The 23,723-nt window shown below is 49.6% G+C and overlaps 1 protein-coding gene across 4 annotated transcripts in view; it reads right to left on the bottom strand.

Moving 5' to 3' along the window:
- Positions 1–10,138: 10,138 nt before the first annotated feature.
- The window catches only part of LOC133352054 (transcription activator BRG1-like), a 59,615-nt gene continuing 46,030 nt past the window's right edge, over positions 10,139–23,723 (bottom strand). For 3 of the 4 annotated variants that reach the window (XM_061567776.1, XM_061567778.1, XM_061567777.1), the window contains 6 exons: positions 23,436–23,689; positions 20,160–20,265; positions 16,710–16,811; positions 14,219–14,342; positions 13,828–13,973; positions 10,139–11,017 (listed from right to left, as the gene is read on the bottom strand). In XM_061567776.1, coding sequence (XP_061423760.1) covers positions 10,985–11,017; positions 13,828–13,973; positions 14,219–14,342; positions 16,710–16,811; positions 20,160–20,265; positions 23,436–23,689 — 765 coding nt within the window. In that variant the 3' untranslated portion in view covers positions 10,139–10,984. The remainder of the gene's footprint in view (positions 11,018–13,827; positions 13,974–14,218; positions 14,343–16,709; positions 16,812–20,159; positions 20,266–23,435; positions 23,690–23,723) is intronic. The other variant, XR_009756250.1, reaches the window with a different exon arrangement.

The raw sequence follows: 23,723 nt of genomic DNA, 5'->3' as shown, positions 1-23,723 counted from the left end.
CTACCAGTGACCTCATCACAACTCATCACAACTACCAGTGACCTCATCACCACTACCAGTGACCTCATCACAGCTCATCACCACTACTAGTGACCTCATCACAGCTCATCACCACTACCAGTGACCTCATCACAACTACCAGTGACCTCATCACAACTCATCACAACTACCAGTGATCTCATCACAGCTCATCACCACTACCAGTGACCTCATCACAGCTCATCACAACTACCAGTGACCTCATCACAACTCATCACAACTACCAGTGACCTCATCACAGCTCATCACCACTACCAGTGACCTCATCACCACTACCAGTGACCTCATCACAACTACCAGTGACCTCATCACAACTCATCACCACTACCAGTGACCTCATCACAGCTGCTCCCCTCCATCATCGTCGTCATCATCACACCTCTGGTAGTCTTCAAGGCTCATGATTATCATTATCATCAAACTGTTGATTAAACTGGCCTAGAGTTGTGCGTATATTTAACCAAAGCTGCTTAAAAAATCCACTCCCAGAAGACCGCGGCGCTGATGCGATTGTTAAAAAAGACTTGTACAGTATATTTGATGGATATGTATGTTCAACTTCTTTCGTACCGTACGTAGCCAACCGTTCTAATCGGAATTTGCGGGGGAGGGGGACAAGAAACTAAACACACAACACGCAGTTCTAAAGAAATGAGTTTTTCAATCTCGAGGGGCAGATGTGGGGAAGTAGTCACGCACCGCATTTGTCCAGCTTAGCGGTTGTGTTACTTGTACAGTCTTCTCCACAGCGACGCTCATTAATACTTTGATCGCTCAGGGCTGCTCCGAGTCCCCCTGCTGATGGAGGTTTACATTGAGTCAATACACCCTGCTGACACGTGGATCAAACTCGTGAAGTCCTGCTGCTCAAATGACCATCAAAGCATCGGAGCTCATCTGATTTCACAACCTTGCAGAGCCAGTGGTGTAAATTCCTCATTCATATGGCGGGGATTAGTCTTCATAAGACAAAACGACGATTGACTTCAGAACAAAGTGGCTTCCCCTTTGTATCGACCCCTGGAAGGATGTCGGGTTGAGTCGACCGCCCAATTATTGGGATCTTTTTAGCGCAAAAATTGGCAAAAATATGATGTTCCAAAAAAATAGGAATATGGTCAAGTTTGTGGTGGGCGGGCACAAGCCGGCGTGAGTAGGTTAAACGTTGAGTTTTATAAGGGCATCATGGGGTGACCAGCCCCTCCCCACCCAGCCCCACCCCCTCCACCCAGCCCCACCCTCCCCACCCAGCCCCTCCCCACCCAGCCCCTCCCCACCCTCCCCACCCAGCCCCTCCCTGCACGACGGATGGATACAATAATCCCCTGTGGGCTGGTGTAACCTGGCGGTTCCTACCAGTATAATATATATATTATACTAGTGGGAAGTGCCTGGCATTGCCCGGGCGAAAAAGACACACATACATATCGACTTACACACACACACACATATGGACTAAACACACATCGACGCACACACACACATCGACTCACACACACACACATCGACTTACACACACACATATTGACGTAGACACACACAGCGACTTACACACACACATCGACTGACACACATAGTCTCACACAGACACACGGACTCACACACGCACATAGAGCCACACACACACATCGACTTACATACAGACATCGCCTTGCTCACACACAGCGACTCACACACACACGGACTTACACACACACATCGACTTACACACAACAACAACCGCCATTCGCCACTAAGTGGCGGTGACGTCACCACGATGCTTGTGCCAGGCTATGTGCACCTTGAGGCCACGTGAAGTGTCGAACACCCGCTGGCAGGAGGTCACGGGGCAGACCCAGATGCCACAAGTCGACTGACTGAGACGACTGGCTGATGCACCACCTGTGCCCCCCTACTGTGCCATCTTGCTGTGCTTTAGCTACCCGGCGCTCCACTCGTTGTTGTGAGCGTCGCTCCTCCGCCCTCCGTTGTTGTTGGAGGGCGACTGCCTCCAACTGCCCAGTAGCGTCCTTCACGAACCTCCTCCACATAGGCTGCTCTTGACACCGCTGGTACCAGTCATCGACAAGTCCACTCAGCTCCACATCCTCCTGTACCACATCACTCCATCTCTTCTCTCGCCCGTGCCACGCCCGTTTAGCCCCCTCGATCCGGCCGAAGAAAAGCTGATTAGGCATGCGGTGGCTCGGCATGCAGGCTACATGGCCCAGCCAACGCAGCCTTGCCTGCCGGAGGAGCTCACGGATGGGAATTTGTCCAGATCTTTCAAGGATTTGTGAGCTCCTCACACTATCTAGCCTGGTTAAACTCAGGATGGATCGTAGGCAGCCCAGCCTAAATGTTTCCAACCGGCGAAGATGCTCCATTAGGGGGGTCCACGTTTCGCAAGTGTAGAGAAGGGAGGGAATGACTGTGGCCGAGAAGACCTGAAGCTTCGTGCCGAGCGACAGACTGTGGCCGAGAAGACAGCATTCCGCACCCGATGAAAAGATAATGCCGCTCGACTGATTTGGAGTGAGACCTCTGCTGTTAAACCGGAGCCGATCATGAGCACACTGCCCAGGTATGGGAAACTCTCCACTCTCTCCACAACTGCCCTATCACCAATTGGGAGTTGTGGGGGTGGAGTGTCCGATGGTACAAAATACCCAGGCAGGTGCTTAGTTTTGGTGGGGCTAATGGTAAGGCTCCACCTCTTAGTGGCAAGCTCCAGGTCCAGCAGCAGCACCTCCAACTCCTCCTCTGAGTGAGCAGCAATTACCACCAGGGCATCCTCCAATCCTGCGGAATCCATCCAGTGGTTCAGACTGTTGTTATGATGTCATATAGGGCAGTCTGTGCACAAATGCCACCCTCCCTCAGCATTTCGCTTGGGAGATCATCTCTGCCCAGTGCCTTTCCTGGTCTCAGACTCTGGATCGCCTTCAGAACTTCCTCAACAGATGGCACCTCAGCCAGCCACTCACAGGGGGATACTTCTTCTTCCAATATTTGAGGCACCGCAGCCTCCACAGGGTCATCTGCACTTTGTCCCCCGTTGTTTTCTAGGCTGAGGGATTTCTCCTCCCCCAGGACCTCACAGAAATGCTCAGCAAATCTGCAAACCTGTTCCTGCGGGTCGGAGATTGAATCACCATTCTTTCCCCTAATGATGGTAATAGGTGTGGGGCTGCAGGTTACTTTTTTGATAGAATTAAAGAGTGATTTGTGATCGTGGGCCATTGAGGCAGACTCCATCTCCTCAGCAACCCGCGACCACCACCCATCCTTGCAGCGCCTCACGGCTCTCCAAACCTCCGAGCAAAGGCCTCCTCATTCTCCGACGTGGGATGCTGTAGCCGATGAGAATGAGCCTGTCGCTTTGTCTCAACTATCCTGAACACCTCCTCTGTCAGCCAGGGTCTCTGGGGAGGTATGGATCGTGTACCCAAAGCAGCCATTGCAGCTGCATGAGCCACAGTCCTAAACCTCGCCCATTTTCCCTCGACATCAGGAGGAGTGGGGGACGATGCCAACCCCAGCCGCAAGCGATGATGAAATTCTCACCTTTTAACTTTCACCAGCTAGCTGAGACAATGCCACTGAGGGTTTGAATGGGGTCTTGCGTGTACACCAGGGGCGGTTTCTTCATTAGGGCGATTGGGCGACGCACCACCAATGTCATTCAACCACAGAGTCACGCTAGCCGTCACTGTGCCTCTGGATATAGTCCAATCAGCGTCATGTCACGTTCTGTGGAGTACCGCCTCTTTTTGGGCGATTTCACTCCGGCTGAGAATCGCCCCGAGTGGCCCCATAGACTTACATTCAAAGATGTTTTTTTTCGACCGGGGGGCGCTGCTAAGCATTCTCTATGGCTTCCGGGAGGGCTCGCCCTAACGTGCTTACGTCATCATACGTAAGCACGTTTCATCCAACAATATAATTTGTCGCCACCTAGTGGAATCTTTAATAAAAGAAACTTGAGTGGATTGTATTAATAGTGAGTATAGAAACAAACAAGATGTATTGTAAGAGTCACTTTATTTTTCATTAATATTAAAGAAGTGAAGTTGCCTTTACATGCTTAAGCTGTTAATTTATCCATTGCATGGGTGGACCTTATTCTTATCAATCATCCAGACATTTGCCCCCCCTGAGAGATTTTGCAGGAGCCGCCACTGGTGTACACCCACCACTGGAGTGGAAGAATGGCAGGCGCATCTTACAGATGGCAAGTCGATGGTCAGTGGGCAAATCAGCTCCACGGTAGGTCCTGGTGTCAAGGACATGGGTCCGCATCCACTGTTCTGTCACTATGTAGTCCAGCAGATGTTCTTGCTTGGACCCGGCATGCATCCATGATGTTGTGTGGAATGCACCGATGCCGGAACAGCGTGTTAGTAATAACAAGCCCATGGGCTGCACAAAAATCTAGCAGCCTCCTGCCGTTGTTATTGAGCTGATCTGGCCCAGACCAGGTGCCAGCATCATGACCAACTCGGGCATGACTCTAGCTAGCACCTGTGACAGGAGGTCATAAAAGGCATCTGACTCATCGGCCTTGCCTGCATCCCTCCACGGATGTTTGTCTTCAGTGGGGGCATAAGTAACCACGACCACCACTCCTCGCCTTTGGTTGATGTGAAGGCGAGCCCAAAGTAGCCTCGGGCTTACAGCTTCCCACACCTCACCGCCACGCTCCCACACCCCCTTCATTCTTTTGCTCAGAAGAAGAGCCACTCCCTGTTGTTTGGCAGTCTCCTGCCCCGAGAAGAGGACTGTCCACCCCTCATGGTGACAGTTGCCAGAGCCGGTCCACCGGACCGCCTGAATGCCACAGAGATCCAGGCGGTACCGGTCCAGCTCCCGACAGAGGAGTGGCAGCCTCTCCTCCGCAGTGAGCGTTCGAACATTCCACGTCGCCACACGAAGTGGCTTTTCGTTGTTTCTGGAGGAGCCCCGAGGGTAAAGATTCAATCTCCTGGCTCCGCCAATTGGGGTTTGGTCAAGAGACGTCATAAACGCCTGTCCCCCCGGCACAAGCTTATTAGTTACATATTTAAGTTGTGGTTTAGTGGTAATTAATTGAAGGTGGAGGGGTTACCAGCCCCTCGCACCCGTCCAGAGCCTCCGTTTAGCCACTCTGGTGGTCACAGACGCCATGAGCACTGTCCACGACAGAGTTGCCCGTCCGGCATCGTGACTCAAACACACACAGCGACTTACACACACACATGGACGTACACACACACCCATCAACTCTCACACACACACATGGACTTACACACACACACACATCGACTCACACACACACCACGCACACACATATATGGACTCACATGCACACATCGACTTACACAATTACTTTTCTATTTACTAACTAATTGGCTGACATTAAGTCGGCTGAAGAAGATTAACCAGGTAAAGTTGTAACTTGCTATGATGTTTCCATCTTTTCTACCTATGTTAACTGACTCTCTGAGTTTCATTACTAGGTTGGATGTCTTTGCATTGACAGGCTGAGTGTCCACTGCCCCAGTCTCTGTGGTTGGACCATCTCTAGCTCCACCCACCTACCTTGATGCACCCCTCTGAGGCCTATATAAGACCTTGTCTCAGCAGCTTTCTCTCTCACCTGAAGACGATTGTTTGTGTTGCGATCGAAACGTCGTGATCTATTATTTTTTTATTTACGTGACTTGACCGAAAGACCCAAGAGTATGAAGACATAATAGTATTCAGTATATTTATTTGTTTGGCCCTGTGCAGTAAGTGATATTACGTGGCTGCGTATGCCTCAAGAGTACAGAAAAAGGCTCTTCTTCCCCTCAAACTTGTTTTTTGTGAGCAGGACAGTGATATTTAGAAAGGTACCTATTTTAAAAGAGAAAACGTGTGCATAAGTGTCATTCCCTCACATAACGACGTGGCCGCAAAAGCAAAGTTTGTGGGGAATAAGAGGCAACAGGAATGGTAATGAGTAAACAGTCATGGTAATAAATGTTTCTTGCGCAGTGTCCACACGAATGAGAAATCCCCCCCCCCCCACCGAACGCGTGTGCACCTTGGTAGGGATGCACATGTGCCAATGCGTGCTTTGGCGCGCGCTGGGAGGCGCAAGGTAATACATAAATTACAAAAACAGCACTAAATCGCTAATTAAAGTACTTTAAAGGTGATGGATGCGAAATCGGAATAGCGCTGGCTCACCATGCGGCTTATGCCGTGCTACATGGGGTCTTTTGTTAAACGTAAACCCTCGCAAGTAGCGGCCACACACAGACAGAATGACGTTAAAAGGTAAGATGATTAAATATATAAAACAAAAAAACTCTCCGGCAGTGTGCGACTATGGTCACCCAGAACAGCACCAACTCCTTGCCCGATCTACATATAACGACGGGGGCGTCATCACAACCACGACACCCTCAGCTGCTCCTGGCGCTATCGTCCCACTCTACCACCTCAGTGTAAATTTACAGCCGTTGCTCTCCATCAACATCAGCCACACGAAAAGAAGAGTTGGTAAATATAAACAAAGTTCCTGTGCGCCGATCTACAAATGTGTGACTTTACCGAAAGAACTAAGAGCATGGTACGAATGTTTTGCCATCCATCACTGAACCGTCTGTATTCCTGCTCTAACTTGTGACTGCTACATATTTGCCAACTACAAGAACATTCAATGAACGGGCCCACAATTCACGGGGAAGACAGACTTATCGTGTTTGGAGGGCTCCACATTGAAATATCATTGTGGCAACTTCAGGAACTGCCGTTTCTTCAAGGCCTCTCACATTGCGAGGACACGACACTCCCATCTGAGCGGTGGTTGCCACACGCCTGTAAACCAGCACTCGAGGAGCCATATTCTGGCTCACCAGAAGGCAGTACAGTAAAAGGAAGACTCCATGTGCTTCGTCTGTATGGGATAGTGTGTTTCCACCTTGCACGTTTGGATTTTTTCCGGTTGCTCTGGTTTCTTTCCACATGTGGTCATTAATTGGCCGATAGCACCTTCAATTGCCACGGTTAGCTACGTAAGGTGCGAAAGAAGTTCAACATATACATACAGACTGCAGGACTTGGGCAATTGTTGGTGTCATGACGTGGCTGCTGCCTTCCCGATTGTCTGTGGTTTATCTTCGTGCCTCCGAGTCGGTCTACGAGGGTGAGCGCATCTTGTGCGGCTTATTACTAGTGTAGTGGGTACAGTTTCAAGTTTTCAAGTTTCATTTATTAGGTATAGCCCTGTGAGCCATGCGGCTTTTGAGTCGGGTGCAACCGCAACAAACAAAATATGAACAAAGAACATCTTAAAGCGACGTCGCGCAACAGAAACATCCTGGATAAACCAGCAAATCTTCCAGAAAAAAAACCCACCGTATTACAACGATGTGTGCAAACATCCCAGTGTGATGCAAGTCAAACAATAACAGCCATAAGACAATTTAGATTAAAGTTATCAGACCAACTCCGCACTTCCTACAAGAAACATGGCTTAACCATATGTTTTCGAAATCACCAAAATAAAGCTATAAAAACAATGTAACAACAGTAATCATAGGAGCTGTGATTAAAATCTAACAATAAACGAGATACATAACAAGAGGGAGAGTGAGGCTTCATGGAGGCAACACGTTTATTTCAACAACACTTGTTAACACGCGGGGGGTAGCTGCCCCTTCCAACAGGTAACTGGGAGAGTGGTCTCTCCAGGCTAACTCGCCCTCACGCGACTGGGGGGGGGGGGGGGGGGAGCTGTCAAGCCGGACTCCGACTCGAGTCCTGGTTTTGACCCTTGGGCTTCTTCTTTAGGAGGACGTCTTCAAGTCTTCAGACCAGCAACAACCGCCGGACCCGTTCAGGGGTCCGGCTTATATCCCCAGTCCCGGGGCCCCTAGGCCTGCCTCCCTTCTCGACCTTTCCAGAGGCCCCTGGAACCTGTCCTGGGGTCCCTGATCCTCCCTCTTTGGGGCCCCACCCCCGGTACCTCCGGCCACTAGACCTCCGGGTTCATCCGGAGTGCCATGGCCCCCTGTCACCCCTGCGCCACTCCCGGCGCTCTCGTTCCCTAGCCTCGGAGGGCTGACACCGCACAACGAGTGCACGTTGCACACTGCTGTGTTGTAGGTGGTGTGAGCAGCCTGTCCCGTGCTTTACACACGGGCTGGCCCAACGTGGCATGCAGTGGCATCCCCCGATGCCACTACACTAGTTTATTTCTCATTCACGTCACTGCCTTGTCTCTATGAACACTCCAACACAGCGCGAACATTAACCTTATGGACGGTACCCGTGACGAAGACGAGTCAGAAGCCTGGAGAACCAGGAGGTAAAGAAGTCCCATATTCCAATACTGCTATGAAGCACTAAGTCCCGAGATCCTCATTTTCGTCTCTTTTTGCAAACACCGAGCGATTGCATCATTGAATCTCTACGTGGAATCTTTACAATATTCCTGTTGCTGCGTTGCCCTTTGACGCACGCAGTCCTAACCCTGACATGCTCCAGGAAAGCTTTCACAAGTTCAAGCACAGATTCTCCCCACACTTGAGCAGGTTCACGAGCGAAAAAAAAGGTTAAAGGTGAAGAGGGGGAGTGCAGGTGTGGTCGGGCTTTCCGAATCATAGCCAGATGCCCGACGTGGGATGATTTCTGGGCTTGAACGAGGCCCGACTGCTAAATACCGAGTTTGAAAGTACCTTCAGACTGAAGATCTTCATGTCACCTACTGGGACCAAGAAATGGCATGTACGTTGAACTTATTTCACACCGTATGTAGCCAACCGTGCTGATCAGAGGTGCATGTCATCACATAGACGTTTTTGGACCATACAAAAGTTTTTGTTTTCATGTGAAGAAATTACATCAGCGTGACAGCATCGCATCTAAAATTCTGGGAAAACTGGGGGAAAAGGTAAATATAATTCTTCGTTTATGTGAAGATGCAATTAAACCCATCGTGAAATTATTTTTACGTAATTTAAAGGTCACTTTGGGAGTGCTAACATCTTCAAAACATCATTGTGGGCTATGTGCTGGTTGAACTTTTTGGAGCATGATCTTTTATGGACACCTCACCCAAAGCACCGTTTGTGGAAAAACAATTCCTGCTGTCTGGCATGTAACATTTTAGAGGCTCCACTAAAACGAGGTTTTATACATTGGTAACATTTCTTTTCTAGTCCATATTGCATAATCACTGGTCCAATTTTTTTTGTCACAATTTTGTTTGGGCTGTGTAACGAGCTGCGGATAAAGCGTTGGAGTAGCTGCATGTGCGTATCAGGGTGAAATTGCCACGTGAAGCGAGGCGTCTTGTGCACCATTTCGTTGCCACAGGTAAAGTTAGGGTTCACGTGATACATTGGTGACTTAGGGATTGTACCCGTAGCTGCTCGTGCACATTAGGCCCTTGCCCAGATGGTGTTGAGCAGTGTGGTGTTTTGTGGCATGTGGGCTGATGCGGTGTCTCTGGTCATGATTGCAGAGAAACAAGTGCTCCCCCGAAGACTACTTTCGAAATAAAGTGTTGCGTCACGTGGCACAATCGTGTTCCTGCTTTGTGAACTCGTCCTTCCCCCGCACCTCCGATTAGCGTGGTTGGCTACGTATGGTGCAAAAAAAGTTCAACATACAAACGGCCACCACAACCAATTGTGACAATAGCACATCGATCGCTCTCGTTACGATCGTAGCAGGAGACAATATGGGCCCCGGCTACATCTGCTTCACTCCACGGACAATAAAGATGTTGTGGTTTGGCTCTCCAACACACCGGTGTGCTGTACTAGTGACGAATTGACATGTTCTGTTTATGTGACAACCCTTACTCGTTGGCTGTGTCGGGTGGTGGCAGGTTTTAACGACACATTAATATATTTACGCGATCTAACCCACAAAAAACTTGATCCTGCGACGTAGGCCAAATTTGCCAAATCTGGAAATTTACTCGGACTGAATTGGGACTCAGAAATTGTCGCCCCTACTATGAAAAGTTTGCAGGACCCTCTTGAAAAAGAGTCTTGAGATCTCGACGCTTCTTGGGTAACGGGCACTGTAAATACAATCGCACGAGCAGCAAATACATGAAAGCGGACACACGTATGTAATGTTAGGTGTTTATTTTGTCGTTTCACAAGTTCATTAATCTCACACACTGGAAGCTTCTCAAAACAAAATGCAACTGGTGCTTACACGTAATTGCATTTTTACGGCTTTTTACTGAGAAAAAAACAGCTTGGTTTTACGCGGCGACACCAAATACCCACGCCGCAGACTCGGCACCGCCGCAGAGCACCGATATGCCACGCACAGTATCTCTCGTGGCCCGCTCGGAAAAACGAATCATCCATTGCACCTAAAAACCACCCCCCCCCCTGCCCCCACCTCCTTAGTGTTCTAACTTGGACCGGATTTGCAATATAAAAAGCTGCCTGCTACATACATGCTAGAGTCTGCGTGACGCGAGAATGAAACACTGATACGATTATCAATACACCACACGAAATAGTATTTGACGAGCGCTGCAGGAAACGTGACCACTGAACCTGCGACCGGGGCGTGCGAACGCTAACACTCGTTCAGCAGCCAGCGTCTGCACGCGGCATCGACAACACGGAGAGGGTGGCCCTCGGCATTTGGCCCCTGAAGAAATTGTTCATGCAAACATGAAGATCTAGGACTGAAATCCTACGAGTACTACCGTCAGTCATTCCGAGAGACCGCTTTAGATCCGAACATCGGCTTGGAAGAACACACCGGCGGTGATAAAACGGGTCCGTTGGGTAACACGTAAACTCTGTGTTGCAACGGTGCGTGCGTGTGGACTTTAGATGCACACGAGTCAAGGTTTCTCCGTGCGCGCGCAAGCTGCGACGCGCATTTGTGATCCACGCCGTTCACTCAAAACGCCGCTCCACCACCACGCCGGGCGTGCGTCTGGAATGACGTCGATCTTTCACTCAACTTCGCTACTAACCTCCGACTGACCCTGAAAAATATCAGAATCACAATGCCCTTGTAACACAGTGGCGAGCTCAGAATGCGCAAGGCAACATTTCCAGTTGTATCGCATCTCTTAAAAGTAAAGCTGCTGCATTTAAATACATCATTTGTGGGCCATCAGAAATGTACACGTAAAATGCAAGGGCGTGGTAAATGATGAACGCTGTGCAGAGCCATCTAAGAGGACCGGCACAGAAAGGGAAGGTTTCCATATCCACAGTAGCTCAATACCAGAAGTGTTTATTTAAATCAAAGCCGTTTAGAATAATTATTATATATTCACAAGATAAGGAAAATATACCAACTCTGTAAACCACGAGACAAACATTTACACGCTCTCGCTCACACATCCCACATACATTTACACACAACCGCCATTCGCCACGATGATGGTGACATCACCACGGCGCTTGTGCCGGGCGAGTTGCACCTTGAGGCTGTGTGAAGTGTGGAGGTCTCGCTGGAAAGAGGTCATGGGACAGACCCAGGTACCATGGGTTGACTGACTGAGATGACTGGCAAATGCACCCCCACCTGCGTTCCCCCCACTGTGCAAACTTGCTGCGTTTTAGCCGCCCGGTGCTTCGTTCGTTTAGCCCCCTCGATCCGACCAAACAGAAGCTGCTTGGACATGCGGTGGTTGGGCATGCGGGTTGCATAACCCAGCCAACACAGCCTCACCTGTCGGAGGAGCCCACAGATGGGACTGTGCCCAGATCTTACAAGGATTGGTGAGCTCCTCACACAATCTAGTCTGGTTAAACCCACGATGGATCATAGGCAGGCCAGCCTTAATGTTTAAAACCAGCACAGATGTTCTTTTAAAGGGCTCTACGTTTCACAAGCTTAGAGAAGGTAGGGAATAATTGTGTTCCAGCAGACCCAGAGCTTTGTATGGAGCGACAGTCCAGGTAGCTTCCTCAAGTTACGCAGCCGATTAAAGATGCCACTCGATTGATTCAGAGTGTGACCTCAGCTGCCAAACCGGAGCTGGTCGTAAGCACACTGCCCAGGTATAGAAATTTCTCTACCCTATCCACAACTGCCCCTATCACTCATGGGGAGGGCAGCATTCGATTACATAAAACGAGTAGCACACTCCAGGTTCAACAGTAGCTTATCCAACTCTTCAGTGGGCAGCAATTGCCAGACCATCTGCACACATAACATGGTTGACACAAAAAGCGAGCCATCCCTGCACCCAGGCATAGATTAGCCTCACATCGTATCTGTACCAGATGGAAATTCCACCGGTACAGCCATGAAAAACCTATTGAATTAGGTGGGAAAAGGTGTTAAATAGCGTAGGGGCTATAGAACATCCATGTTGCACCCCAAGGTGAACCGACAATGGATCTGACTCGTGGCCACGCAGCTTTACCCAGGCCTGTCCACCATCATGAAGGAAGTTCATGATTGTGAGCTGAGGGTCAGGAACTTTGAAACCATGAAGAATTATAATCAACAGCTCAGTCCTATTTACGGTACCATACGCATTAACCAGGTCAAAAAGCAAATATATGTTCTGTTCAAATGACCTACATCTCTACCCAGCAGTGTACGTGATATCAGGCTCTGGATCACTCTTTGCGTTTTCTTCACAGATGGCAGCCACTCACAAGAAGCGGTTACTTCCTCTAATATATGACGAAATATAGCCCAAGCAGGGCCAATCCCACCTGAGCCCAGAGAGGGGTTTCTCCTCCCCCAAGACCTCACCAAAAATTCTATCTAAACCTGTTCCTGGTGGTCAAAGATCAGTTCACCATTCTTTCCTTTAAGCATGGTAATGAGTGTGGCACTGAGAGTAACTTGTTTCGTGGAATTACTCACTTAAAATAATAACTTTTTACCCAAAAATACAGGCTCATTGGGGTGTTTTGGCCAATCCCAGTTACATTGTATGCTTTTAGCTACGGGAGAAACCGGAGACTGCCAGAAGAAGCAACCCATTGCAGTACAGGGGGAAGAACATACAAACTCCACGCAGAAAAGCGTCCGAGTCTGGAATCGAACACCAGTCCTTCCTGAACTCTGAGGCACGGGGGTTCACCCGTGCCACATTAAAATCGGGCCAAGGGCCCACAGATGATCCAACACAAACAACTGCAGGCTTGAATGTTCCCAGCGAAGGCTTTGAATTTCAACCGAGACAGTTGGCGGTGAAGGAACGCTGCCACACATACCCAGCTGCCCTGACCCTCGGTAGAAAAGCCCTCACTTCCAACTCCTTTCAGGCTTGGATTGCCCAAGGAAGGCGGTACGGTCACAGCACCGCCTATCAAGCCAACGCTCTTTTGGCATGATTTTTAAGGCACAAATGCCCACAATAAGTTCACCTGCGGTTGTAAATACGTATATCCTCGTCTATTTACATACTAGTGCAATAATTGCCCTAATTTCATTTACGTGTTTTTTCTACTTAATTTGACTATGAATAAACTTGTAAACGCAATTCGTGAAATCATTGCAGAATAAACAGTTATTTAAATGTTTGTTTGTGCACTGTTTTCAATTCTATTTGTAATGCGATTGCATTTGCTCTGATCTCTACGAGGTAGTTTTTTAGTCTGCTTTCTATCTGCTTCATTGATGTATTTAATGAACTTGAATGATTTTGTAATTTTGGCGACCCGGGCTTGAACAAGATCAACGGAACAAAAGACCTCAAAAGATCCACAACCATGACCCAGAGAGAGAGCGGGCAACGACTCAGGACTAATCCACAGCGTCACAATCCCTCGCATCAACAGCAGTCACCCAGGAGGAGGACTCTGAAATTTGGCTTTGACTCACGTTGTCCTCATCGGCACTGTCGTCGCTCACCACGGGCCTGGATTTGGCCCCGCGGCCCGACCGCCGCCGGCCCACGCGAGCCCGTTCCCTCTCCTTCCCTTTCTCCTTCTTCTTTCCGAGCTTGATCTTCACCTTCACCGAGTGGGCTGTGTCAGACAAATTGAAATTAGAACGTCCGCGCTTTCGCACAGCGACGACGTCGAGAGACGCACAAGCCGGCGACCGTTTGCGCAATGCGGTGTAAATGTCCGTTTTGAGATTTTAAATGTAGTGGGGTTACCGGCGCAGATAAACAGTGCGAGTTAACAGAATCCCAACAAAAAGCACGTGCATATGCCAGCAACATCGCTTAAAGCGTGAAAAAAGGAAGGAGCGGAGAGAAGCAGCTTACACTCGGACTCAGAGCCGTCATCATCTTCATCATCGTCACTCACGTCATCGCAGCTTGGCTCCTTCTCCACCTTCTCTCTCGTGCTCGTGAACACGGACTGCAGGACGATGGAGTCTTCGTAGATCTAGCAGTCCCCACCCCACCGGTGGTACAAGGTCACTCCCGGTGTAGAACATCAACCGGCACGCTCAAGAAACAAGCCACCGATACGCTCTTACTTACATCAGGAAGAGAACACAATCCCCCCTCGCCCCAGCCCCTCCCACCCTGCCCGGGTGAGATTTGTTTGTTACATTTTCTTGAAACTTTGCCAACAATGCCTCAAGTCAAAACCGCATCGTGCCCCCCACCCCCCAATTCACTGCTCCAGAGCGGAATGTGACGACCGGTTGTGATGCGGACTCTGGTTCGTCTGCAGTTGTACATGTGGCGAAGGCGTATAGTCTACTTTAAAAATATACAGTGAGGGATTAAAGTATTTGATCCCATGCTGATTTTGTACTTTTGCCCACTGACAAGGAAATTATCAGTCTATAATTTTATTGGTAGGTTTATTTGAACAGTGAGAGACAGAATAACAACAAAAAATCCAGAAAAACGCATGTCAAAAATGTTATAAATTGATTTGCATTTTAATGAGGGAAATAAGTATTTGACCCCTCTGCAAAACATGACTTAGTACTTGGTGGCAAAACCCTTGTTGGCAATCAGAGGTTAGACGTTTCTTGTAGTTGGCCACCAGGTTTGCACACATCTCAGGAGGGATTTTGTCCCACTTCTCTTTGCAGATCTTCTCCAAGTCATTAAGGTTTCGAGGCTGACGTTTGGCAACTCGAACCTTCAGCTCCCTCCACAGATTTTCTATGGGATTAAGGTCTGGAGACTGGTTAGGCCACTCCAGGACCTTAATGTGCTTCTTCTTGAGCCGCTCCTTTGTTGCCTTGGCCGTGTGTTTTGGGTCATTGTCATGCTGGAATACCTATCCACGACCCATTTTCAATGCCCTGGCTGATGGAAGGAGGTTCTCACCAAATATTTGACGATACATGGCCCCGTCCATCGTCCCTTTGATGCGGTGAAGTTGTCCTGTCCCCTTAGCAGAAAAACACCCCCAAAGCATAATGTTTCCACCTCCATGTTTGACGGTGGGATTGGTGTTCTAGGGGTCATAGGCAGCATTCCTCCTCCTCCAAACACGGCGAGTTGAGTTGATGCCAAAGAGCTCCATTTTGGTCTCATTTGACCACAACACTTTCACCCAGTTGTCCTCTGAATCATTCAGATGTTCATTGGCAAACTTCAGACGGGCATGTATATGTGCTTTCTTGAGCAGGGGGACCTTGCGGGCGCTGCAGGATTTCAGTCCTTCACGGCATAGTGTGTTACCAACTGTTTTCTTGGTGACTATGGTCCCAGCTGAAATGATGGCACTCGCAGAAGGCCGTGTGGCTGAAGGGAGGTGTAAAACGACCTCAATGTTTAACATGGAGACACGGATATGAAAAGGAAGAGGTGTATCGTCTGGTTATTTATTTATATTCTGGAGTACGCGGTCGGGATGTCCATTCTCGAGGTTGTGAGGTAAAAAATTTGTTTTGGAGTTTACGCAACCCATCATCCCTCTCTCAGGAGCCAATAAATGCAATACCACTCTGTGTTAAGTCAAGGGTGGTTGTCCTATGGCTGGACTTAGCCCCGCCATAGGAATGTGGAAGTTCCACCAAATGGATCATTACTGTAAAAGGAAAAAAAGCAGGAAATTCTCCCCGACTTGAGTTTTAGTGCAGACGGCACACAGCTGGATTATTATTTAATATTTATATAGCGCCTTAGCTCAAGGCGCTTTACATAGTTTAACAGCGGTAACAAAAATAGAGTGATTTAGATAGCAGGGGCGTGCTAGGCCCGAGGAATGAGCGACCGCAAAATAAAGGGGACGTGGGGTCAGGAGAGAGCAGGGGAGGGGAGGGACAGGAAGTCGTGGAGGGGTGACGGGAGGGACGAGGAAGGGAACGGGCAATGGAGAAGAGGTGAGACTTGACGAGAGGAACGGAAGGAGGTTCAAGAGTGGGACTGATTAACCCTTTCCTGCTCCCATGACGGACGCATGCGTCGTAGGTTTTTCTTCTAAATCAATTCTGAATGTAATCGGAAGTAAAAGGCCACGTGGGAGGGCGTGTGACAGTTTAGCGCCGGCTATCATCGAGAGTGCGGTCCTGTCGCTACGGTTCTCTGCGATGAGTACAGTACCATGTCTTTAAAAACTGCAGCGCTATGCCTCTCTAAATAAAATTAACGGTAACCGCTTGCGTGTTCCGAGATTCAGCGGTGAACGGGACACCCACCCTGCAACTTGCAGATGTCCCGGAAAGAGGAAGGGTTCATGTACAGGGGAAGTTTGAATGCATCCCTGCTGCTGTAATGCTTGAACACAGGCCATGTTATCCAGCACGGAGCGCTGCGGGGGCCCGGTGCTGGAGGAGAGGCTCACCAGAGACCCCTCGAGGTTGTAGATCTGCGCGTTCTGACACAGCAGCATCACGTCCTTTTCCAGGTCATCCAGACTGCGATACTTGTGGATTCGAATCCTCTCCTGGGGGACCGCGACACACAAGACCGTGAGCGATGCATGGGTGTGCGAGTGTGGGTGCCATGAGGTGGGGAGCGGTAGTGTCGTTGTTAGCGCATCGAGTTACAAACTTAGCAACCCGAGTTTGATTCTCACTGACGAATATCTTAACTTGTACTGGGCCTTCCCCGACATCAACTAAGCCGTCAATGAGTACCTGGTGCGGTGTGTAAACATGAGCATTAGCCGGGTTTGGTGCGGGCCACCCACTGTCTCGTGTGCCTTGCCGAACTTCATAGGTGCTAACAGCACTTGCCCCAATAGTCTGTTACAGGATATGGGGGGGGGGGGATCGTTGTCTTTGTTGACAGTGTGTGGTCAGTGATTGTGTGGTGTGTGAGGTTTGTATGTGGTGTGTGGTGTGTGTGTGGTGTGTGTGTGGTGTGTGCGAGGTTAGTGTGTGGTGTGTGTGTGGTGTGTGTGTGGTGTGTGTGTGGTGTGTGTGTGGTGTGTGTGTGGTGTGTGTGTGGTGTGTGTGCGAGGTGTGTGACTTGTGTGTGAGAGTTTCCTCCAGGTCTTCCCGGTTTCCTCCCATAGCGAAGGCACATGTCATTGGTGTTTGGTCAAACATCCAAATGTGGCACAACCCCACCCTCAACACAAGTCTTGGGACTCGCTGTGGCTTTACTGGGTAAAATAAGACGGTGCAAGATTTGCTGTGTCAGAGCCTCGATGCACTGCCGCCATTCTATCATCTCATGTACAGGTGACTGACCTGGGTCACCAACATGGCATCTTGAGCAATACGATGAAATAAGGTTACAGAAATGACGAAAATAGAAATCGGAGCCACAATATCACGTAGAAAGCAGTGCAAAAAGAACTGTGTTACAGAAAAAATTGAAAACAGTGCATAAACAGAAATAAAAATGAAATCAAATTCATTTCCTGTAACTTTGATGCGATTAGTTACAGCTCGGTCCGCGGCGGCGGCTGCCACAGTGGTGTAATGGTCACAACGGCGCGCTGGACTCGCAAGCCGGGGCCTGGCGGTTCGATTCCATCTCCCGGCGCGGCAGTTGACACGACGGTGGCAAGATTCTCAAATTCCCACGGCCTCTGTCCATCCGGGAGTGTGAATGGGTACAGCCACAGCTAAGTCAGTCGGCAGGTCGAGTGTGGTGGGATAAGGCGTGGGTCTACTCCCACCTCCTCCTAGATGTCTGGTCATTGTGAGAGAGTAGGCCAAATACTCCCTGGCCCTCCTGCCAGCAGTGACGTGAGCGAGCTGGCAATTGCAGGGCTGCACCTTTACCTTGCTAAGGCACACAGATTGATTGGAATGTACGCATGTATGTTAGAAGCCAACAATGCTCATCGGAGGTGCCGGTGAAGGACAACAAACTAAACACGAAAAGCCGTTCAAAAAGAATGAGTTTTCAATCTAGATTTAAAAGTACATAGCTCCAGTGGCTTACTAATATCGGATGGAAAGAGCGTTCAAGATAGCCGTGGGAGCGCATCTGAAAGCAAGGGATGCAGTGACCGTCTTTGTTCGATGGCTCGCCGAAAACAAAATTGTGCTTCGCAAGTGGTTGTGCCCATTGCTGCTGGGTGGACAGAGGCGGCTGTGGTGGGGTTTTAAGAAACTTTCAGTTGTTTCAACTGCCACGGCGGAAGATGGAATCGAACCGGTGACCTCTAGATTGCAAGTGCAGCTTCCTCGTATTGTGTACAAGTGGAAATAATATGGTATTAAGGGAGGAATTTCCTCACTCAATTCTTCCAATTTCCGCGAACAAAGCTCGCCCTCAACTCCTCAATTGCATGTAGAAGCTTCTATGTTACAAGCTCGGTAACTTGTCAATAAGCAAGGCCATGCCTCTCGCAAGTGGAAATTAGATTAAACTCCGTGTGGCCTTGTTGTCTGTTTGTACGTCCTCGGCCGAATATATTTTGCTGACAAATTTGTTATCAGAGGCCACGAGCTACGCAGAGAGAGAGATGTAGCTTCAGGACATTGTAGCAAAGCGGAGTGTGGGCGGCTTCAGAGCACACCGCACCGTGCAGCCTGTGGCAGACAAGGTTTCCAGCGCACACCACACACGCGGCACAAGCAGCCTTCCACCCTCCCTGCCTCCTGCAGTGCGTGAAGCCTCCCGCAGTGCGTGAAAGAGCACGCAGCAGATGCATCTCACGGTAACCCAGATGTAACGTGATCAATAGCGTCGTTATGAAGAATATAAGTAACAAAATCAACAGGTAGACCATACGCCCCCTTCTTCCGATGGATTACTTTTTTTTTTACACATCCAACCGGCCATGCAACCTTCTGGAAGTGAAATTTTACAGCAGCATTGGTTTTGACCTTCAATGTCTCATCAGCAGTCAGGCTTGCTTGAAAATCAATGCAGGTGAACTGCCAGATTAGGATCTTTGCTGATTAACATTCCACTGTTTTGTTGCACACACACACACCATGTTCAACCACCGCACTACACTGCAGGTCACAACACCACAGTCACCCACTCGCCCACCACAATGCAGGTCACAACATTTCTCTTTCTGCTTCTTCCCCTGGCACAACTCCACTTTGGAATTCCCTCCCATCATCATAATTTCTTATTTACCAAACTCTTGTAATAATAATGATAACTTTGCTCAATTCAAGAAACATGTTAGTAGTAACTATGATTCATTACAACTTTGATAAGTTCGCTGTTTTGTTGCTGGCCGCTTTACATTTTGGGGCTTTTGGGCATGTGCTCATCAGTGAGTAAAAGAGAAAAAAAAGTTTTAAAAATATTATTCTTGAACTCAACGAACAAGAGACACAGCGGGGATATATTCTATGAGTGCACAATGTACTCGGTCCAGTCGCAACCTCGGAGTAATTCTCCCCCAAATGGGGGCCGATTAAAGCTACCTGGGTACACGAACCCTACAACCGCAGAGATAATGGTCGAGAGCGGTGGATTAGAAAGGGGAACAAGTGAAGGGGGGGGATATAACCGCTAAAACTTTAAAATACAAAATGCGATGTCCGGATCAGCCGTTTTTTTCCCTCCCCCCCCCCCCCCCCCCCCTCTGGGAGCAATGACGATCAAATTTTTGCCACGGTGGTTCAATGTCTGAGGTCCGGTCACCCACCCCCGCCCCCATTCTCCGGCCATTCTTACGGGGTTCAGAAAAAACGGGGTCGAGGAGAAAAAATATTTTCAAGTGATCGATTCCTGCACGGGCAATGCAATGTGCTTATTGCGAGCATGAACACTCCACGCTGAACGAAGAATCGCCCACGCGCACGGCCATGGTGCGGCGATCATGTAAGGGCACACCAGGCGGGGATGGAAGGCACCATGGTTTGGTCACCTTGATTTTCTTGAAGTCGACAGGCTTTCGAATAAGCTCGTAGTACTCAGGGAGCTCTTTGCGTGACGGCAGCTGCACGAAGACTTGACTGAGCTGCCGGCCAGACCTGCAGACAAGGCCCCACACACACATGCACACACGCCCACGCACACAGGCGTCTGGAGGTCAGCAGGAATGCGCCTGCGATCTGAGCGAGAGATAACGCGTAAACAAAGCGAATTGTGAGATACTCTCTCACAAGTGGTGGTGGCCTAGGTGGGGGTAGAAGGGAGGGGAAGAGGAAGGGAGGGGAAGAGGATAGGAGCCACACTCGCATGATGCAAGATTGCAGCATTCGCCGTGAGTCACACGGCTGAGTTGTGTTTGGTGAAGGCAAGAATAGGTGAGGTCCCATTGTCAACGTTGAGCGAAAGGGGTCCAGGTGTCCCAACTGGTGTCATGAGATTGTGACTCAGCTCCATGCACCCAGGTGGTGGCAGTAACTGTAACCGCTTCCCAAACCCACCCCCCACCTCCCAAATCGTTTTTATAAAACAAAGAAGCAGACGGTTCTCCTCCCTCCTCCCGTGTCCGTACCTCCACACACCGCCGGCCTGGTGGCCACCCAGCGATAGAGCAAGCGGCCCGCAATCTCAAGGCTGCGGAGTTCGAATCCTGGTTGGTGGTGGTTTACTTCGTCAATTATACCTCCATCCGGGGCCGATAAAGCGAGAACGACTGTGTTGGAAAAATCAACTGCGATTGTCCTGTGGTCACTCGCCCCCACCATATAAAATGTGTAATTTCCATAATTGGCTCGGGACTGTGATCGGTAGACAGGCTCCGTCTGAAATGCTGGTTTGAGCAGGCGATCGCTCTGACCTTAGACCCTGGGATGCACGTGAAAGCCGCAGGAAGCGGTGACGCTTGTGCCTATGCGTCGCGCCACACCGGGCTCTTACGCAAGACTGACGCGGAGAAGGGTTGGGGGCTATTAAGCAATTAATCTTTCTGTTTTCACACTGCACGGGCTTTAGCACATTCGCAAATACCGCTTACAAGCCCAGGCCAAAGATAACGATTCAACGCGTGTCACACCACACGATGTCCTAGTGAGCTGTGAAGCAACAGGAGCTCTGACAGCTACAGGCTTAGTTCAGCCTGGAAGCTTATTATTAAATAATACCAATTACAATTCCTTATAGGGGAAACACATACTAATTAACTGATTACTAACGTAGCATATAATTACAATAACACACATTACAACTCATTACTAATTATAACAATTGACTGATTACCAATCTATTATATAATTACAATACCCCCCCCCACCCCTACTGAAATCGTCGCACCTGCATGAGTTAAATGATAACGTCACCCTGCTGCTCTATTTAAGAACGGGAACAAGTGAGGGCTTCACCATTCTGGCGAATTGCCCGATGATGCTGGATGTAATTACCAGTGAAACGTCGTACTCAAAAACTGTAAATGTTGTGGATTCACTCTTCAAAACACCGGTGGGCTAAAGTAGTGAACTATTTGTCTTTTGACGTGACACTTTTTTTGCTGATTGGCCGTGTCGGGTGATGGAGGGTTACGACACATTTATAAATAACGCGATCTAACCCAAAAACTTTATTATGAACAACAGGAGCTGTCGCTGCTGCTGCCTTTCTCCACCAGTCATCACGATCATTAAACGTATAGTGACATCGCGGATGTCACTGTGTGGTGCCGGCTCCAGAGAGGCACGGCGTGCGAAGTGCTCACATCGCGGACATCACGTATGTAGCGACATCGTGAATGTCACTGAGTAATGCCGGCTCTAGCGAGGCACGACGTGCGATGCATCGTCATCGCGGACACCCCGTAGGTGGGTGTAGTATCAGCCCTAGAGGGGGCTCGGTGAGCGCTGGGATAGCACTCAGTGGCACCACGCATGGCGTTCAGTGCTGACCCCTACAGGAGGGAGTGTGAGAGTGTCAGCCATGGGATGAGGATACCCAAGGCCACGGCACTCTGGTTGACCCTGGAAGGCACGTGACAAGTAAGATCGACACAGGGGCTCCAAGTGGGGGCTAGGGGGTGGTCACGTGTCAGGGTGAGATCCTACGGGAAGGGTCGAGAAAGGGTAAGAGGTTCCTCGAAGGTGGTCGTGGTCAAGTGTGGGGCCAGCCACGACCCAGGAGCATATAAACGGGGTCCCCACAGGGACCAGGGTTCAGCGTTGTTGTTGTCATCTGAAGATCTATGATCTACGTTCTACGTCCAAGAAGAAGTCACCAACACGTGGACAAGGACACAAGCCAGGGTCCTGTCCGTTGTAGCTACGCCCAGTAACTAGCGTAGTTAGCCTGGTAGTCCACCACCATAGGTTACCTGGTAAAGGGGCAGTAACCACCTTGTGTTAATGTGTTGGTATTAATAAATATGTGTTGCCTCCAAAGAGTACATCTGCGACTCGGCTGAATCCACTACAAACGCGAGGCATCGAGATATATATTATGGATTTAAAATGTCTGTTTACGTGTCATTATGTGCTTGCTATGTATACATTCAAGTGTGAGGAGTGGTAGCGTCGTGGTTAGCGCACCATGCTACAAACCCAGTGACCCAATCTTGATTTGAAGTTTTCGTGACTGCAGGAAACCATACTCTTTGGTTCTATTGGTAAAGTCACGTAGGTGGAAAAATAACACAAAATGAAAATAATATATCACGACGTTTCGATCGCAACACAAGCGGTCATGCTCACATGTCCTTTGGATTGCACTCTCATGCTCACATGCCCTTAGGATTGCACTCTCATGGTGCTAATCTCTCATTAACACTGCTGTTGTGCGCATATGCGGGGATGATATTTATGCGGCGATGGAAGCTCATTCATGCTAATCTCTCTCTCCCTAATCTCCCCCATTAACACAACTGACGTGCTTGCGTCCGTGGATGGAATTCCTTTCCAGCTCAGACCCCGCTTGCTTGCTCATCGCCACAAATAACCTCTTGTTGTAACACCTCTCTCGCTGGTTCAGCAGTTCCAGTGGGTTCGAGCATCCCCGAGGTTCTGTGTAAACATCAGCACTGGGGAGTCAAAGGCGGATGGGCGTGGTGCTGGCTAACCTATCCCCCTCACGCGCCTTGCAGGCCTTCGTAGGTGCTCGCTAACAGCACTTGCCCCAAACTGTTTGTTAAAGGCCATATACGGGGGGGGGGGGGGGGGGGGGGGCACATTCCGCGTTTGTCATGTACTCCGCGTGCCAATCAGTGCCTTGTACAAGGGACGCTCCCACTTACCCGTCCTTGTACTTGAGCACTGCGTCCAGGACCTTCCTCATCTTGTTGAGCAGGGACGGCGGGTTGGGCACTGGCTTGTCGGCCGCGGGGGGGCGGCCCCTCTTCTTCTTGTGCCTCTCCTTGACCGGCGGGGGGGGAGGCTCCTCGATCACCTCCGGCTCCATCCCCACCGAGCTGGGCGACGCCTTCCGCTTGCGCGCCCGTTTGGCTCGCACCACCTCCTCCATCTCCTCCAGGTTGCCGTCTTCAATGGCCTGCACAGACGCAGTAGTGCACTCAAGCGACCAA

Source organism: Lethenteron reissneri, chromosome 39 (genome assembly GCF_015708825.2).
Source record: "Lethenteron reissneri isolate LAM-NWPU_2019-01 chromosome 39, ASM1570882v1, whole genome shotgun sequence".
Lineage (NCBI taxonomy): Eukaryota > Metazoa > Chordata > Hyperoartia > Petromyzontiformes > Petromyzontidae > Lethenteron > Lethenteron reissneri.
This window is presented reverse-complemented; position numbering and strand designations above follow the sequence as displayed.